At 41.6% G+C, this 19,877-nt stretch overlaps 1 protein-coding gene across 1 annotated transcript in view; it reads left to right on the top strand.

Annotated features, from left to right (window-relative positions):
* The first annotated feature begins 1,093 nt into the window (after positions 1–1,093).
* The window catches only part of KIF16B (kinesin family member 16B), a 742,061-nt gene continuing 723,277 nt past the window's right edge, over positions 1,094–19,877 (top strand). The window contains 1 exon segment of the mRNA XM_029596778.1: positions 1,094–1,461. Within this exon segment, the coding sequence (XP_029452638.1) occupies positions 1,415–1,461 (47 nt within the window). The 5' untranslated portion in view covers positions 1,094–1,414.

Genomic DNA, 19,877 nt, shown 5'->3' with positions numbered 1-19,877 from the left:
GTTTTCCAGCAGATGAGAGAAGACTAGGGCTAGGGTGGGGGGAATAGAGGGGTGAAGAGAGTCGGAGTAGAAGGCTGCATAAGAATCATGGGGGAGTTATTGGTGGAGAGGTAGTGTCAATTGCTCTAGGATTGGGGTATATGTGAATTGCTCCAGGGTGTGTGTGTGTGTGTTGCTGGGAGTGGGGTTGTATTTTTCTGAAATGCCCAGGGTTGAGAGAGGAGTTCTGTGTGTAGAATGAAAGTCTGCCTCATAAATATTGCTTCCCCTTGGCAGCTTTGGGAGAGGAGATACAGGGAGTACAGGAATAAAAATATCTCAAAGGTATAAATAATGCACAAGAAACAAACCTTTTTCACAGAAAAGAATGTTAGAACAAAAGCTCTACAGTATGAGGCATCAGGGGAGTAAACTCAGGAGCAACATCATAAAATATTTCTTCACAGAAAGGGAGGTGAATGCATAGAATGGCTTCTCATGGGAGGTGCAGTGGAAGAGACCAGAACAGAGAAATTCAGGAAGGCACGGGATAAACACAGGGGTCTCTTCTTGCCAAGAAGTGAGAGGAAAATCATAGATCAACTGGAGTTCATTATACTGCCTCGCGTGAAATAAGGACATCTAGATTCATCATGAAGTCCTTATGTGCCATCATATGCTGTTTTTATGTTAAATGAAATTCATACTCATATATGAAATCCCATTGATTATTTTTAGTTGCCTACTAAATGACAGGCGCTTTTTTTTTTTTTTTAATAGTGTGGCTGCTAGAGGTAAGTAAGCTGCTTTGGTCACGTCTAGACTATCAGGACACCTTATAAATGTGGGCCTACACAGTAAAACTACGATACACGACAACATTATTTTCTTGGTTTTCTTTCATGAGTATTCACGTTTTCTTTTTGGTACTTAACGTGAAGATCACAAGCCAACATTTGTGCTGATGAAAAATGTTGACATTTTGATTTTTTCATGTTTATGTTTTGAGAGGAGATGGTAGTTAGAAGAAAGGAAAAAAATGGGTCAGAGCAGCGGTCGCACTAATCGCTTTGCTCGCATAAGTCCGAGGCACAAGGCGTTGCTGCTGGCTAGTGTTGGCGAGGTTGTTTGTCCCCGGGCAGCCGCCGTCCAGGACGCTTCCTCGACTGACGAGGTGACAGGAGGAAGCTCCCCGTGCCGGGAAGGCTGCGTGTCCGGGTCTCCGACTCCCAGGCTCCCCCTCTCCTCCGCGAGCCGCGGAACCACGCCCACGTGCCCGCTTCTCCTTTCTCTGGGCGGCCACAGCGCCCCCCCCCCCCCCCCCCCAGTATGAGCTAACAGGAGAATTCCCGAGGAAGGGGAGGGACAGAAAGTGAGGTCCCCAGCCGGGGCTGCAGGTAGAGAGCACCTGAGCCGGGCGGGCCGAGCATGAGTCATGGCATCCGTAAAGGTGGCGGTGAGAGTCCGGCCCATGAACCGCAGGTAAGGTGGCGCTTCCTCCGCGGCCACAAGACACACGGGCGTGTGTCTTCCTGCCTTCCGAAAAAACTTAGCCGCTCAGTTGTCCGCTCTCCCGTCGCAGGCAGGGAGTCGGTCCCTCCACGGGGTTTCAGTTTTAACACTGTTCTTTCTTCAGAGCTTGCCTGTGGCTCTGTCAGTCCTCTGAGCACTTGAAGTTTTCGTATGGAGTGGGATAGTGAACTATTAGATGGGATGCCTTTAGGGATATATAGTGCAACCTTTGCTGTTTATCCTTTTTATTTTTTATTATTGGGCTGCACCCTTTGTTTTTATGCTCTCTGCTTATGAGCATCATAATAAACATCGTTCTCCTAGCCAACAGGGATCTTACGTACATGATTTCAGACAGTTTTTCATTTTTAATACTTGATCATGAGCTGTATTTGTATTGCAGCGTACTTTGCTTATGCCTTAAAGTCTAAACATTCACAGAGTAAAAGTGGTGGGCCATATTTAAGTTGTAGACAAAAGTATGCGAAAATTATGAAAAACTTGTAAATCAGTTTGTTTGTACAGTTTTCAAATAGCTTATCTTTTCCCCAAGTTAATTTCATGTAACTTCAGAAAGGAAAAGAAAGCCAGTGAAATATTGGGCTAGTATATTATGGGGCTTTATGGCTTTTATGTACCCAGGTTTTGACTTTACATTGCTTTTTGCATAAGATTTTCACGTGTGACTATCATAGCTATTCATAATTTGAAAATACTCTAATACTCAATGTGACAAAGAAGCTGGAATATATCTCTGATACATCAGTTCCATAGGTGATTAAGTAGGTATGTGGTGGAAATATTAGTAGTGTAGGGATTTAGGATGACAGCTTCTGGAGCAGTATGTATGTTTATAGGATCAGTGACTTTGCCATTTGTTGTGAATCTCATTATGCTCTAGTAAACCTCACATGCAGGAAAATCTCAGTGATTATAAATGGGGGTTTATGGTATGCTATTTACTTTATATCCACATACACATTTACTTATGAGTAGGTTGTGTTTGAAGAAACTTGGACTTGGTGACAACATCTGCTAGCCAATTGTGTATTTATTTACACCTAATTGGTTTGGATCTGGTTTTTACAGTTGCATATAATTTCTATGGACTAGATGCACTAACCCCGATTTATATGTGAGGCAAGTATTTTATAAAGTGAAATGAATTGAGCAATAAAGAAAGAGCCTGGCGAAAAACCCCATCCCCAGCTCACGCAGCTGCCTACAAATCTTCTCTTCACTCATACAGACAATCCACCCTAAAAGCAAAATGAGACTACCATTCCCCCAAAATACACAACTACCAATTCAACTCCAATGCGCTCTTCTCTTATGTCTCTGAACTTACCACTCCCTCCCCCCTCCCTCCACTGAAGAAAATGCCAGCGCTAAATGCAAGGAACTTGCCATGTTTTCTAGAAACAAAATCACTAATATCCTTCAGTGCTTCCCTGGTAAGCCCTCCCCAGTCAATCCCCTCCCCAAAAACTCGAGCGCTAACCTTGAGTCCCTTGAACTCACCTCTCCTAAACAGATTGAACGAATCCTCCAAAAGGCTAAACCCGCCACACATTCATCCGATATAATCCCCACTAAGACTCTTCTTTCCATCCCCGCCACCATTTCAAAACTACTAGCTGACATAATAAACTGCTCCCTCTCACATAGCAAAGTACCCGACCCCCTTAAACATGCAGTTGTCAAACCCCTCCTAAAAAAACCTAACCTCGACCCCAGTATCCCAGCTAACTATCGCCCTATTTCTAACTTGCCTTTCATACAAAAATAATGGAGAAAATAAGAGCACAACACCCTTCACCCGGCTCAATTTGGCTTTCGTAAAGCCCGTAACACTGAAAGCCTCCTTCTTACCCATTCTGACACTATATTCAAGGGATTGGACCATGGTCAATCATACATACTGGCCCTACTTGATATATCTGCTGCCTTTGACACCGTCAATCATACCATTCTCCTCACCCGCCTAGCAGAAATAGGTGTCACAGGTTCTGCACTGCAATGGTTCACTTCTTATCTCGACAACAGAAATTACACCGTAAAAATAGCCAATTGCGAATCATCCCACATTCCCCTCTCTCAGGGCGTCCCGCAGGGCTCCTCCCTCTCTTCCATGCTCTTCAATATCTATCTCCTCCCCCTCTGCTATCTCCTCTCTGATCTTGACCTAAAGTTCTTCATGTATGCTGACGACGTTCAAATCCTCATCCCGCTTCAAGAATCCCTCCCGAAAACATTACAGTTTTGGGATTCCTGCCTTACTTCAATTAACACCCTCCTCTCAAACCTACATCTTGCTTTAAATGTAACAAAATCGGAGCTCCTCACAATCACCAGTCCACCAGCTCGCTTGCTCCCTGCCTTAAGCAACACCAACCCTCCACCTGATACATTCACCTGAAATGTGAGAGATCTCGGCGTCTATCTTGACCAACATTTAAATTTCAAATCTCACATCCACAATACCATAAAAACAGTCTTCTTCAAATTGCACATCCTAAAGAAACTTAAACCCCTGCTATATACCCAAGACCTTCGCACAGTCCTACAGGCAACTATTTTAACTAAACTGGACTATTGCAATTCTTTATTGCTGGGCCTCCCTCTCTCCACTATCAAACACCTCCGACTTTTACAGAATGCCATGGCCAGAATCCTAACAAACGCACGTAAATCGGATCACATTACCCCTATCCTAAAAGACCTCCACTGGTTACCCATAACCTCACACATAAAATACAAAACACTCACCATCCTCCACAATTTATTGTACAATCATAATCACACTTGGCTCGAGAATGCACCTCTTTTCCGATCATCTACCCACCCCTCCAGATCCAACCTTGCTGGTACCCTATACACCCCCTCCCTAAAAACTGCTCACCACACCTCAACCAGAGAAAGGGCTTTATCTATTGCCGGCCCTTCCCTATGGAACACCTTGCCCACGGCCCTCCGTCTAGAACCTAACCTGTCTAAATTTAAAAAAGGGCTCAAAACCTGGCTCTTTACATTAGCATACACAGATGTTGACCAAACTTAGCTTGCACTCTAACCCCGCAGCCCACCCTTTCTCCTCTCCTCCTCTCTGCCTCTCCTTTTCTCCCCCTTTCTTCACCCCAAGCAAAGACTCCAAAATATAGTGTTTCTCCCCCCTAAGCAATGACGCCTAAATTCTGTTATTAGTTTCCCTTCACCCTCCTTTAAGCCTACCCTACCGTTCCCTCCCCCCCACCTCTCCCTATCACTGGTCTGGTACCTACCAGCCCACCTGTACATAGTGTCTATTGTTAATTCTATTTTCTTCAAATGTTCCTATCAAATTTCTCTCTTTCCCTATCCTTCCTACTGCTGTCTTCTCTTCTTTTTCATTACTGCTCCCCGCTTCCCTTATTGTATTTCTCTCTCTTGTTAATTTGTTACAATTTATTTATTTATTTATTTATTTATTGTTTTTGTTATACCGAGTTTCATGACTGGCATCACATCAACCCGGTTTACAATTAACAATGTGTGAAACGCATAAGGTAACGTGATAACAATATTCCCAATAGAACTGTGAACTTTAAATACAGAGAATCAATTGAAGGGTGTGAGAAAGTTACAATAAAACAGGGAAAATTAACTTGGAGCTGGAAGAGGGGAGAGATTGAACAATGCAATATTTACATTTCAGCCAATTAGTGTAGTAGTATAGCGGAGTGAATAAATAAGCCTATGTGAATAAATGAGACGGTACATAAATATGAAACGGTAAAATAAGTAACCAAGAGAATAAATATGACACAGTAATGAATGATAATGATATGATAAAACTCAGCAGGTAATGATGTGCGTAAGTTTATGGTAGTTGGATTCTTATTTAGATCCAGTTATTGCATGCGAGTTTGTGTTGAAGAGTGGAGGTTTTATTCAAGGCTTGGAAATGCTTTTTTGAAAAGCCAAGTTTTTAGTCTTTTTCTAAATGTTAGAGAGCATGGTTCCTGTCTCAAATCCGGTGGGATAGAGTTCCAAAGAGATGGACCTGCTGAAGAGAAGGCTCTGAGACTCAAGGATTTATGTTGGAAGGTTTTGGCATTTGGAATTTGGAGTGACTCTTTGTAGTATTCCCTGATGGGTCTGGCGGAAGTGTATTTTTTAAGTGGTATTTGTAGATCGAGTTGTGTGTGTTGGTTAATGGTCTTGTATATGATGTTGATGGATTTGTACATGATTCTATAGTGGATCGGTAACCAATGGAGGTTTTTGAGGTTGGGGGAGATGTGGTCAATTTTCCTGGAATTTGTAAGCACTCTGGCTGCAGAGTTCTGAACCATTTGAAGGGGTTTGGTATAAGAAGCTGGGAGGCCTAGTAGTAATGAGTTGCAATAATCTAGTTTAGAAAAGATTATTGCTTGCAAGATTGTTCTAAAGTCTTGAGCGTGGAAAAGTGGTTTAATTCTTTTCAGAATATGTAATTTGTAGAAGCAATCTTTGGTGGTTTGGTTAATGAATGTTTTGAGGTTGAGACGATTGTCTAAGATAGCTCCTAGATCTCTTACGTGGGTTGTTTGAAGGAGTGTGGGTGGTTTTGGAAGTGAGTTATTGTTTTCCGGTGATATGAGCAGGAATTCCGTTTTCGAAGCATTGAGTACGAGGTTTAGGCTGGTGAGGAGAAGTTTAATTTCTAATAAGCAACTGTCCCAGAATTCCATTGTTTTTGAGATTGTTTCTTTTATGGGAATCACGATCTGTACATCGTCTGCGAACAGGAAGTGTTTCAGGCTTAATTTTGTAAGAAGTTGACATAGTGGTAACAGGTAGACATTAAAGAGCGTGGGTGAAAGTGATGAACCTTGCGGCACTCCTCTGTTAGAAGGGTGGTATTGGGATTCTTTATTGTGGATTTTGACTCTATATCCTCTGTTTTCTAGGAATGTTTTGAACCAGTTTAGTGTAGCACCTGTCAATCCAATGTTTGCCAGTTGTTTTAGAAGGAGGGCGTGATTGACGGTGTCGAAGGCCGCCGAGAAGTCAAGGAGGATTAGTAAAAATGTTTGGCCTTTATCAATTCCAGAAATGAGGTAGTCCGATGTAATGTAAACAATGTAAACCGGCTTGATGTTCCGATGAATGTTGGTATATAAAAATCAACAAATAAATAAATAAATAAAGTTTGTGCATATACTGTTTTGAAAATAGTTGCATGCATACTCGAAATCACTTGCTGATACCTCTACTAGTTCACCCAGTCCCTCTCCAGTTCACCAAGACCTTCTAGCACTTCACCCTGATTCCCCCCCCCTACCAGTTCACTAGGTCTCCTAGCCAAAAAAATTGCAGACAACAGACAACTCTGATTCACTTGTGCTAGTCAATAAGCAGGTGTAAAATTGCACAAATAAATGTGATCATTTATATGCATATCTCCCTTTTAAAATAGCAACTTCTATGCATACTTCTTGATCCCACCCTGGAATGTCTCTAGATAGCTCCTTTTTTCCACCGGTAAAATATGCTCAAAACAAAAAATACATATGTATTTTGGATGTATTAATAGCATATATACAAATGCATGATACATGTGAATATGTTGCTTTTCTGCATGGAACGCTTTTGAAAATTACTCATAAGTTTGTTCCTCAGGCAGTGGAGGGTGAAGTGACTTGCCCAAGGTCACAAGAATTGTCAGTGGGATTTGAACCCCTGGCTTTCCTGGTTCTCAGCTTGCTGTTCTAACCACTAAGAACATAAGAACATGCCATACTGGGTCAGACTAAGGGTTCATCAAGCCTAGCATCCTATTTCCAACAGTGGCCAATCCACTAGAGCAGTAAAAGGTGTTTTTTTTTTTCTCCCATTTTTTATCTGTGGGAAAAGTGCTTAGTATATGTGGAAAGGAATTATATACAACTGTGAAAACTCAATCCGAACACAATAGTTGTCAATATGCACACAAATAGGTCAGGAGATTTTGTCAGTCAGTTAGTCCCTAATGTAGTGGAGGAGTCAAACTAGTCCTTGGGCACCCTATAGACTGGGGTGGCCAACTCCAGAAATCAGAAGCCACAAACGGGCATGGTTTTCAGGATATACATAATGAATATGATTAATACATATGATTCATAGGTTCAAAAGGATTATATAAAGTGCAAAAACTAGATTCAAACTGAACAATTACAAGTATGTGCTCAAATAGGTCCTTGGGGCCTCTCTTCCTCACCAGCCAGTTGGGTTATCAGAATATACCTGATGAATCTGCATGAAATATATTTTCATTAGGGATATCCTGAAAACCTGACTGCCTAGCACAGGGGTGGCCAACTCTGATCCTAAAGAGCCACAAACAAGCCTAGTTTTTAGGATATCAGCAATGAATATGCATGAGCTTTATTTGCATACAATAGAGGTAGTGCTTGCAAATCGTATCTCATGCATTTTTCCCTTAAAAACAAGATGGGAGAAAACTCTGTATGTGGCCCACAGTTTGTTTTGTGATTAAGCCGTGAAAGGAGGAAGAGGTGAAGGTTCATTTCAACACTTAGATATTACAGTTTAGGGCTAAGGTAATTAATTTACTCTTCAGCAAAATCATAAACTATATAGCAGTGGAAAACTGTTTAGAGGCAGCTTCACATTTAAAGGTGGCTTTAGATTCTGCTCTTAAGATTTGTAGGGAGTAATAATCAAACCAATTTATATGAATACAGTTATGCACTGATTATTGCCCTTCCCTTCTCCCCACTCTCTATGGGTTAAAATACCTTTGCACAGTTTAACCCATTAAAATAAATGGGTGGAGACAGGCCGAGGAAGGGGAAATTCCATGCAGTCATTGTATAATCCAATCTCTGCATGCAATTTCTGGCGCAAACTCTGATCTCTTTCAATGCATGCACAAAGTATGCAGGTACTTTGCACTTGCATGTCTACATCAGCCAGTTTTTCAAAGGGAAACTCCGCAGGGAGATTTCCTTTCAAGAGGAGTTTTCAGTGCTGCGGTCACTTTTATTATTGCCCTCATTAATTCCTAAGACTCTGAGCTCTAAGAGAAGTGGAACTACATGTCTTTTACCTCCATTCTCAGGCTGAAGATGTAGGGCTTTTGGGTCTCAAAGTTTCTAGGAGTTTGAAAACTTGACTACATTCAGATCAGGGCCCCTCGATCTCCTAATGCTGTGGCAACTGCTGCAGAATTGGCGTTGGCCAATTTCCCGTGATGCTGCAGCCTGTGATCAGTTGTTGCTGTTTCAGGGTTACATATTTCTCTCCCTCTTTCCCTCTCTCCCATTGCTGCTGCAGACTGGGCTTCTTTCTGTTCCTACTTGTGGATCAGGCTGTCTCTTTCCTGCCACAGAACAGGTCACTTCTCTCCTTCCCTTCCTACTATCCCTACCATCCTTCTTTCCACCTCCTTCATTATTCCTGCAGCTGCTAGCATGAGATGAACTATCTTTCTCTGTATTGCTGCTGCTGCTGCTTTTGTGGGCTGGGCTGCTGTCTTCATTGTTATTCCTGCAGCTGCTAGCATGAGATGAACTATCTTTCTCTGTGCTACTGCTGCTGCTGCTTTTGTGGGCTGGGCTGCTGTCTTCATTGTTATTCCTGCAGCTGCTTCTCTCTGTCCTTTTACTTCTACCACTACCTCAGATGGTTGGCCTCTCTTCTTTCCTTCCTCCTGTCACAGATGTGAACTGTGCCACACTGGCATTAATGCTTATAAATAAAATTTAGGAACAGTTTAAAGTACGCAAACGTTTAATTATTCTGAACTGCTTAGATATGACTTCAAATGTTTTTTTTTTCTCCATAAAATGTACCAAACTTCTGTGATTCTCCACTCCCAGTTAGCCTCTTACCTTTGATGGATTCTGCTGAAGAAATTGATGCCAGTGACGTATTTTCTAATAGAGGTACAATGAGGGGGATGAATGGGGGGTGTCAGTGAGTCACAGGGGTGATAGAACTGAAATGTCAGAGTATACTAAAGCAACAGCTATGATGAAAATAACTTAAAATGACTTCAAAGCTTCATTATGACACATTTATACATCTACAAACTATTTCTTTCTTAAAGCAGCAGAACCTCCTACCCGCAGCAAAGTTAAAATTGCCACAAGCAGGAGGACAGTACTTAATATAACCAAAGTGTATGAGCTATGGGGAATGCTAAACCAAGGATTGTTCTACTACTTACATCAGATTTTAATATTGCACAAGTATAAGGCATTGCTGCTTTTAGAATCAATTTATACCTGTTCAGCTTTTGATTTTATAAGAAGTATTTTCATTTTGTTGTCCTGCCATTTGTTTGATAATTTGTTTGATAATTTGCCTGATAATTTGTTTTCCAATATTCTTATTCTAGCAATTGTATGTTCTATTTCAAAGAAATTTTAAATTTGATTAGAACAGGAGTGGAAAATTCCTGAGCACCAGATTGCCCAGATATCTAGAAACTGGTGCCTGGTGTTCGTCACTAGCTTTGGCCCCAGAAGAGTTGCCTCCTTTGCAGTGGGTTAGACCGGAAGAGTAACTGCTATTGGCTTTTGGCCAGAAGAAGAAATGTCATCGGGCCTACAAAGAGCAGTCGCCACCATGGAAAAGAAGCTAGAAGGGAGAAAAAAACTAAATAAAAGAAGCAAAATATATACCAGACAAACAAAATTAAAAAAATTCAAGCAGAAAATAAATCCTAAAGTAACAAAACTAACTAAAAAGCACGGAAGTGAAAAAATAAAAGAGCAAAACTGAAAAAAAATACTGATACGGCAACAAAAAGACCCAAAAAAATAGGATCAAAAAAAGAGCTAAAAGGGTTACAAGTTAAAATATACATTTTGACCTTGGTACCTAAAACTAATTTTGACTGGTACCTAAGTTCTAAATATGGCTTTGGTGTGAATTTTACCCATATGTAAATATGAAAGATGAGTAAAACTGTATTGTATTTTGAATTTATTGAAATGATACTTTGATTGGAATGGTAGTTAATTTTATAACATTTTTCTGAAGGTAGTAGATTTCAAGACATTTGATTAAAAGCAAACTTCTCATCAGAAGCAGGGAAAAGCTTGGAGTTTTGTGTGTTTGTTTTTCCCTCCCTCCCATCCCTCGCCCATCAACCCCTAGCTCATACTTTGATTTATAGGCAGGAGACACTTTCAATTTAAAAAAAAAAAAAAAATCATCCTCTTAACCTAAACTCGGGATTGCCCCAGGCCTTATCAAGAGTTTAATCTTCCAATTTTAGGTCACTATAAGATAAATAGTGAATATACTAATACATTTAAAGGACTTTAATTGTATGCATTCCAACTCCCATAACAACCTAAACTTAACTAGGAACTGAACAACATTAAAATATGAAGGCAGCAGTCCAGCAGCAAGAGGGGGGCCTTCCAGTCTTTTCAGTCTTTTGCATAGAGTGTCACATGTATGATTTTTGACCTGCTGGTGAGAGGTTGTATGTGTGCACCCTATGCAAAGAGCTCCTGTCTCTCAGAGAAGAAGTCCAATCTCTGGAGAGTAGAATGGCAGACCTGGAGAAGCTGAGGCAGACAGAAGTACATTGATGAGGCCTTCAGGGACAAAGTAACCAAGTCCCAACTCTAGTCTGGCAGCTGTGGTACTGCCTTGGAGGAGGAAGGTCTCCTGGTCGGAGATCATCAACCTGGTATAGCAGGAAATGATCTTGTAGTAAGGACCTGCTCTCCACGTGATGCGTTGTCCTCTTGCACCAAGGATTTGTCTCCCAAGGTACTTCCCAGGAGGGAAGAGTTAGGATGGACGTTATAGCTGGTGATTCGATTATTAGGAATGTAGATGGCTGGTGGGTGTGAGGATCGCCTGGTAACATGCCTACCTGGTGTGAAGTTGGCAGACCTCATGCGGCACCTAGATAGGATTTTAGACAGTGCTGGGGAGGAGCCGGCTGTCGTGGTACATGTGGGCACCAGCAACATAGGAAAATGTGGGAGGGAGGGTCTGGAAGCCAAATTCAGGCTGTTAGGTAGAAAGCTGAAATCCAGAACCTCCAGGGTAATATTCTCTGAAATGCTCCCTGTTCCATGCGCAGGTCCTCAGAGGCAGGCAGAGCTCCGGAGTCTCAATCTGTGGATGAGATGATGGTGCAAGGAAGAGGCATTCAGTTTTGTAAGGAACTGGTGATCCTTTTGGGGAAGGGGGAGTCTTTCCTGAAGGGATGGGTTCCACCTTAACCAGGGTGGAACCAGGCTGCTGACGCTAACCTTTAAAAAGGAGATAAAGCAGTTTTTAAATTAGAACAAAGGGGAAAGCCGACAGTTGTTAAGCAGCGCATGGTTCAGAGGGGAGTATCTTAGAAGAATATTAATGAAGCATTAGACTTAGGGCATCCTAACAGAGAGGTTCCAGTAATAAGAATGTAGTACATGTAGTATAAGTAAAGAATCACCTGAGCTAAAAGATTCCAAATTATTCCTGCTAACTGAAAAGCAGAATGTAAATACACACAAAAACACACTTTGAAATGTCTGTATGCCAATGCCAGAAGTCTAAGAAGTAAGATGGGAGAGTTAGAGCATATAGCAGTGAATGATAACGTACACTTAATTGGCATTTCAGAGACATGGTGGAAAGAGGATAACCAATGGGACAGTGCTATACCGGGGTACAAATTATATTGCAATGATAAAGGGTAAATTTAGTGGTGGGATGGCATAGAGTCCAACAGGCTAAAGATCCTGCAAAAGACTAAATGTACAATTGAATCTTTAGGGGTAGAAATCCCTTGTGAGTTGGGGAAGAATATAGTGATAGGGGTATACTACCATCCATCTGGCCAAAATGACAAGACGGACAGTGAAATGGTAAGAGAAATTAGTGAAGCTAACCAAATTGGTAGTGTAATAATAATAGGAGATTTTAATTACCCCAGTATTGACTGAGTAAATGTAACATCAAGAAATGGTAGAGAGATAAAGTTTCTGGATGAATAAATGACAGTTTTGTGGAGCAATTGGTTCAGGAATCGACAAGAGAGGGAACAATTTTAGATCTAATTCTCTGGAGCGCAGGATTAGGACTGCTTGGCAGTAGTGATCATAATATGATCAAATTTGAATTAATGACTGGAAAGAGCATAGAAAGTAAATCCATGGCTCTTGTACTAAGCTTTCAAATGGGAAACTTTGATAAAATGAAAAAAATAGTTTAAAAAAAAAAAAGTGAAAGATGCAGCTAAAAAGATTGAATGTGGAACAGACATAGACATTGTCTGAAGCACAGTTCAGAATTCCATGCATTAAGAAAGGTGGAAGGAAGGCCAAATGATTGCTGGCATGGTTAAAAATTGTGAAAACTGTTATAAAGATTAAAATCACAGAACATTTAGATAGACATGGTTTAATGGGACACAGCTAGCATGGATTTACCCAAGGGAAGTCTTGCCTCACAAATCTACATTTTTATGAAAGGGTGAATAAACATGTGGACAAAGGTGAACTGGTACATGTGGTGTATTTGGATTTTAAGAAGGTGTTTGACAAAGTCCCTCATGAGAGAGGCTTCTAAGAAAACTAAAAAGTCATGTAATAGGAGGTGATGTACTTTTGTGGATTGCAAACTAGTTGAAAGATAGGAAACAGAGAGTAGGATTAAATGGTCGGTTTTCTCAGTGGTAAAAGGTAAACAGTGGAGTGCCTCAGGGACCGGTACTTTTTAATATATGTAATGTAATGATCTGGAAAGGGGTATAACGAGTGAGGTGATCAAATTTGTGGATGACATAAAATTATACAGAGTAGTTAAATCTCAAGTGGATTGTGATAAACTGCAGGAGGACCTTGTGAGGCTGGAAGATTGGGCGTCCAAATGGCAGATGAAATTTAATGTGGACAAGTGCAAGGTGATGCATATACTATAGTTACATGATGTAGGCTCCATTTTAGGAGTCACCACCCAGGAAAGAGATCTAGGCATCATAGTGGATAATACATTGAAATTGTCGGCTCAGTGTGCTGTGGCGGTCAAAAAGCAAACAATGTTAGAAATTATTAGGAAAGGAATGGCGAATAAAATGGTGGATGTCTTAATGCCTTTGTATCGCTCTGTGGTGAGACTGTACCTTGAATACAGTGTGTAGTTCTGATTGCCGCATCTCAAAAAAGATATAGTTGTACTGGAGAAAAAGTACAAAGAAGGGTGATGAAAATGATAAAGGGGATGCAATGGTTCCCTTATGAGGAAAGGCTAAAGAGATTAGGGCTGTTCAGCTTGGAGAAGAGACCCCTGGGAGGGAATATTGTAGGGAATCAAGAAAGGATTTGAACAGGTAAATGTAAATCGGTTGTTTACTCTCTAACAGCAAAAGGATTAGGGAGCATTCCTTGAAGTTTGCAAGTAGCTCATTTAAAACAAATTGGAGAAATTTCTTTTTCACTCAATGCATAATTAAGCTCCGGAATTCACTGCCAGAGGATGTGGTTACGGCAGTTAGTGTAATTAGGTTTAAAAAAGGTTTGGATAAGCTCTTAGAGGAGAAGGCCATAAACTGCTTTTAATCAATAAGGAATAGTAGCTTGGGATCTATTTAATGTTTGGGTACTTGCCAGGTTCTTGTGACTTGGATTGGCCACTGTTGAAAACAGGATGCTGGGCTTGATGGATCCTTGGTCTGACCCAGTATGGTATGTTTTAAGTTCTTATAAAATCTGAATGTAATGTACCGATGTTTTCCTGCCCCTGCACAAGACAGTGTTTCCCAAAGTCTTTTTTGGGTTCTCAATGGATTATATGGGATATTTCCTATTTCTCCTCTTTGTACCCTGTGATTTTCCTGTGATTTACCCTTATCCCTCTTACTACCATTTAAAAAATATATCTTGGAGGTAAGATGTCTTGAGGTAGTAATAGCACCTCTGTTAAATATTTTTTAAATTAACATAAGGGAAATTCATAATTCTTAAATTTCTATATCTTAACTCATTTTCAAGATTTCCTAATTTTCTTGAATTAACTCATCTTGGACAACAGTATTCTGAACTTTTTGAAGCTGAGACACCTTTTTTTCTAACTCATTTATTTTACTTGTATGAGAATTCACTACTGGATCTATTTGATGGATATGCTTCTTAGTCTCAAACATTATATTAGATAGAGTGGAAATTGAAGACTCTAGGGAGACTAAGGCCTCCACATATTCTCTTTCATGCTTTTTTACCGAGCCCAACCCTGATAAGTGTGTGCCTAGCATAGTTTCCTGATGGGGATCTTGCCCTTTCAGGGTGATCACAGTCCGGTCTACTCGACCCAAAGGTGTAGAAGTCCTCTGTATAGGTTCTAAGTTTTCCCCTCCAATTGCACCCAACTCTTGCTGCCGCAACTGGAGCGGTTTTCCCGAACTTCCGACAGACTGAATGTCAGTGATCTCTTCCTTGGTAATCGCCTCAACTGGCACTACTTCACTCACTGACTTCCGATGGTTAGATATCCCAGATTGCCTAGGTTGTTCACTGCATGGGTGAGAAGGTGTCTCTGGAGCTCTGGGGCTTAAAGATGTTTGAAGGTCCAACATTACTGGCGTGTGCTCCTCGCCAAGTAGTGTAACGGACAGCTCTCCTGAAGATATTTTGTTCACAGGAGAAAAAAACCCTTCAATTGTAGGCTGCAAGGGGACTGGAACTTGAGCTGTCGAGGCATCTACTCATATCCTGCCCTTACGTTTAGTATGTGGCATTTCCATGAAGGCTTTAACTTCCAATTCTTTCTGTAAAATTTTCATTTATTAAACCCACTAAAAGGCGGCATGGGTGAGAAACCCAAATCTTGGCAATAGTCTCAATCACATTGCTGAGGTTAACTTATTTTATATGAAAAAGAAACTTCACCCAACGAGAAAAAGCCGTGTGCCCCTTTGGCGCATGTGGCTTCAGCAGTGCGCCAGCGGTGGCTGCGCGCCGCAGGAAGGGCATTTTTAAGGCCTTCCTGCATCTCTAGTAGATGACATCAATCAAGCTTTCAGGTAATGTCCAATAGAGCGCTGTCGGGGCCGGGTAAGGCCACCTCACCCCGGAGATATTCAAATACAGCAATTTTATCTCACCGCTCCACCTCCATCAGCTCTTTTTTAACATAGGCAAACAATATTTACAAATCCCACCCTTCATGGAAATTTCTTACCCACAAGCTGGAAACTGGGAATTGCCAGCAGCCATCTGTCTCTTCCCAGATGTCCTGACATTCTCTCATGCGGGGTCTCGCTCTCTCTGTTGTGACTGATGATAATGAGGCTGCTACGAATGCTGCAGCATTTTTGTGTATGTTGCTGTTAGCCTAGGGCTGTGAATCTCTCTTTCAGCTGTTTTGTAACTGCAGTGGTATTACAGTAACTTAGTACTGGAGTTATGCATAGCTGGTTTTGGGTAAGTGAATTGGTTAGTAAGAAGTTTTTTCAAGAATGAGTAAGTGTACTCAGCAACTGTCTCCTAGTGGCTTATACTTTTTTCAAAATCAATTAGTGGAAATCTTGCTGTGACATCATACCAGTATTGTTCATGGAAAATATTGAAAACCTTTCCCAATTCAGCAGAGGTTACTTGTCATCCGATAGTTGGTACTTCCGATATCCAGGATTTGAAACAGTTTGCTTACTAAAGTCACACATTCAGCACTTTGTAAGACCAACAGGTTATTTTGCATTTTTTTTGCAATTTCAAATGTCCATCTTTGATGAGTTGATGACCACTGATATATACTTCTGATAGTTCAGTTTGTGATTGCTATTTAACCCACCATTTGCCTTAAGAAAACTGGTCTTTTCCCCTCTTCCTTAACACACAGAACAGCAAAGTAGCAGGAAACTTAAGATAATAGACATGTAACACAGTAACCTCTTTTCCCCCCTTTGCTTTATATGCAGGACGCATTTAGAGGCCTGGTCCACCTTAAATCCCACAATGGGAGATAGCTCTGTGCGCCTGATCCTACGGGGCAGGAAAGAGGCCTGAGGGCAAGACTAGTTGGGGAGCATAAGAATGTAAGCCCATCTAGGTTCAAGAGGTCCCTGCATCTCTAGGAGAGGCAGCTCCTGTAAAACTATCCTCACCAAATCAGAGGTAGTGCATGTACAGTTGTCCAGATGGAAGGCAGCCTATAAATCCTGTGTGTGTAACTTGAATATTGCTAAGGTAGGCAGTCCAGTGTTAAAGTGCAGTGTTTACTAAATAAAGTGAAAATTGCATTTGAAAAGGCTTGAGTCCATGTTGCTTTGTGCCTCTAGTGTGGAAAACACTGCTAGGTGTCATGGTAGAGATTTTTTTTTCTCTACACTGGGCACAGGAAGGACTGTGAAGGTTGTTGTGTGGCCTGACAAAGAAGTTGGAGGGAAAGCAGTGCTGTAGAGAAAAAGGTGTGGCTCTAGGAGCATGCTGAAGTAAGGCAGACTGCAAGAAGAACATTTGTCTAACCTTGCCTAAGGAAGAGGGCCGGGACAGAAAAAGAATAGTGCTTCTTAGGTTTCAGAGCACTGGAAGTTAGAGGCTTGCTGGCTCATAGAGGATCACAAAAGAAAAAAAACAACAACCTGAAAACAGCCTTTAAATAGGGGTCTGTGGGGCCTGCAGGCAGGGTAGGTTTTTCTTTACAGACTAAGGAGACAAGCCCGTTTGAAGTCGGTGCTGGTAAGGCAGGTTTTTGTTTTTTTTTCTTTTATCCTTTTAAAGAAAAAAAAAAAAGAAAAGTTGTGCACTGCATCTAGAGCAGGGCGTGGCTCAGACTGAAAGTGAAACTGCTAGTGCAGAAACTATACAACTTAAAGGCTTGGGCAGTATTTCCGAAAACCTGGACTGAATACTGCAGCTGCATCGCAGTACACCCACTGGAGAGTGGAAGCATGTCGAGAGTTAATGGGCAAGCATTGGTTCAAAGCCTCCTAGAAGGGCAGAAGCAGATGCAGGCAAGTCTCATGAAGTCCCAGAGTCTCTGGACAAAACCCCTGGGAAAGTTGAATGTAGAGAGAGTGCCACAGCTACCCAAGTCAGCTGTCTGACCTCCCCTGGAGAGGGACATTGCTTCAAAGGGAATGGAAAGCAACAACAGCGCTGAAGTCAGTATGGGTCCTGAGTGGCAAGACCCTGCAAAGGGGAATGCAACTGAGTGGGAGAAGAGCCAACGTAATGGTTCTGCAATGGCTGCATTACCCAAGAGCTCATGGTGGAACTTGGGGGACTGGGGTAAAAAAGGCGTGCAGAGACCCCTGAGAGAAGTCTCACAGAGAGCCAGGAGTGCAGAGGGAAGAAGCCTGAGAGGGGCACTGTAGGAAGGCCTGAGGTTGGTGCTACAGGAGGTCCCAAGGAAGGCCCTGTAGGGTGACTCCGACTGCCCAGAAGGGGGGCAGAACCAGGTGGCATGCGAGAGGCAGTATCGAGGAGCCTGAGAGAGGCACTGCCAAGGGGCCAGTTGAAGAGGCTGCAGAGGCCATAGAGTCCCTACGAAAGGGAATAGGGAGATGCCAGATGGAGGTGCTGCTTTGGAGAGCCCAGAAGAAAGGCGAAAAGGAGCATGGAGACCCTAGTGAGAGGGTCTGCACAGAGGAACCAATGCATGGCACTGCGATGGAGTGTACGGGTAGGTGAAAATTGTTTTTGAAAAGGCTGGAGTCTGTGTGGCTTTGTGCCTCAAGCCTGGGAAACACTGCCCAGTTTACCAAAAGACCAAGGTGAAAGATCAGCAGGACAGAGGAAATCAGGACTTCTACTACAAGTCAGCAGAATTCAAAGTAAGAAATACGAGAAAAACAAGATTACATTATATATCTAAAAAATGAATTTAATGTCTATATAAAAATTAAGCCAAAAAGAAACAAAAAGGGCACTCAGAGTCCAGACAAATCTCACATGGAGTTGGTAGAGGTACTTCTATATGAAGATGAAAGTTACTTAGTACCAATGTTGACATAGCATTCAGATTACAGTCAGCCAATAAATACATTTATGGGGAGATGATATATTCAAATAAGCCTGGAGGGCAGTAGACTAAGCACTTGAGATGACAGCACTAAAACTTCAAATGGACACTTTAATTGGAGATAAACCTAGGAGGTAGTGCATGCAAATCATTCTCATGCATATTTATTAGTAGTATCCTGAAAACTTGAATGGCTGGGAGTACCTTTGGCCTAGGGTGCCTAATCGCCTTGTAATGGCCCTGGATATATACTGTATCTGTATATCCAAAAGGCTTATTTTGTGTCAGTCAGTCTGTCACACTGTTGTATCTGTGTTTAGCCACCAGGTGGCACCCAGAACAATGGAAGGTGCAGGGTACAAAGGCAATCTGCTCCATCTGGAAAGCCCTTAGGGCCCCATGCACGTAGGTGCACACACATACAGATGACCAGATAACCCAACTACCGCCGATTACTGTTTGTTAATATGCTCTCTTTTCGAAGCCTTCTCTCACGCTCTCACACCTAGGGATAGGCAGGTATGGACATACACACACAGGCATGCACAAGCTCGCATAAGTGCACACACTAGCTCACATAGAGGCATGCCCAAAAACAGAGACATCCCCCCTCCCCAACCCCCCCAAGAGGCATAGGCAGAGAGAGTCATGTAGGCAGAGGCACATGGGATGTTATAGACCAGACTACTCGAGCAATGCCAGGCACTTTTTGCTAGTAATTTATATAAAAAAAATCTCTTAACGGCCAATAATTATATCTTCATATATAGAGGGTGGAGGTGGGGTTCTTTGAGATCTTACAGGATAAATGTGACTAATTCTGGTCTTCAAGAGTCACACACCGGTCTGGTTTTCAGAATATCCACAATGAATATGCATGAGATAGATTTGAATGCACTGCCTCTATTGTATGCAGATATCCTGAAAACCAGGCCAGTTTGTGGCTCTTGAGAACTGGAGTTGGGCAGCTTTGTCATAGAAGACAAAACATTTTTTGAATTCTGTAACAATTTTGTTTCTCTGTTTATTTATTTTTATTTAAAAACTTTTCTATACCATCGTTAAGCTAGTTGCCGTCACAATAAGGCACATTGATTTCAAACTTAAATGTGTTAAATTATATTAACTAAACAGGTGCCATCCAATACTGTAACATAGTTTCATATTAAATATTATTTAGTGGTTGTGATAAGTCATGTCTACTTTTAACTATATCAGCTAATAAGATAAATTAATACTTAAGTCTGATCCTCTGTTGTTGCAATCTAATAAAAGTAAAATAAAATAAAATACACAAACACACGCAATTCAAGTAAGCTGATGTGTGTGTGTGGGAGTTCTTCTAACCGCATCGTACAATTCCCTGGATTCTACTCTCCATTCACTTTGTGGTATGCTTGCTTAAATAGCCATGTTTTTAAACTTTTTCTGAATGTTTTGATGTC

Source organism: Rhinatrema bivittatum, chromosome 3 (genome assembly GCF_901001135.1).
Source record: "Rhinatrema bivittatum chromosome 3, aRhiBiv1.1, whole genome shotgun sequence".
NCBI lineage: Eukaryota > Metazoa > Chordata > Amphibia > Gymnophiona > Rhinatrematidae > Rhinatrema > Rhinatrema bivittatum.
The sequence above is the reverse complement of the archived record's forward strand: the minus strand, read 5'-3'. Positions and strand labels throughout refer to the sequence as shown.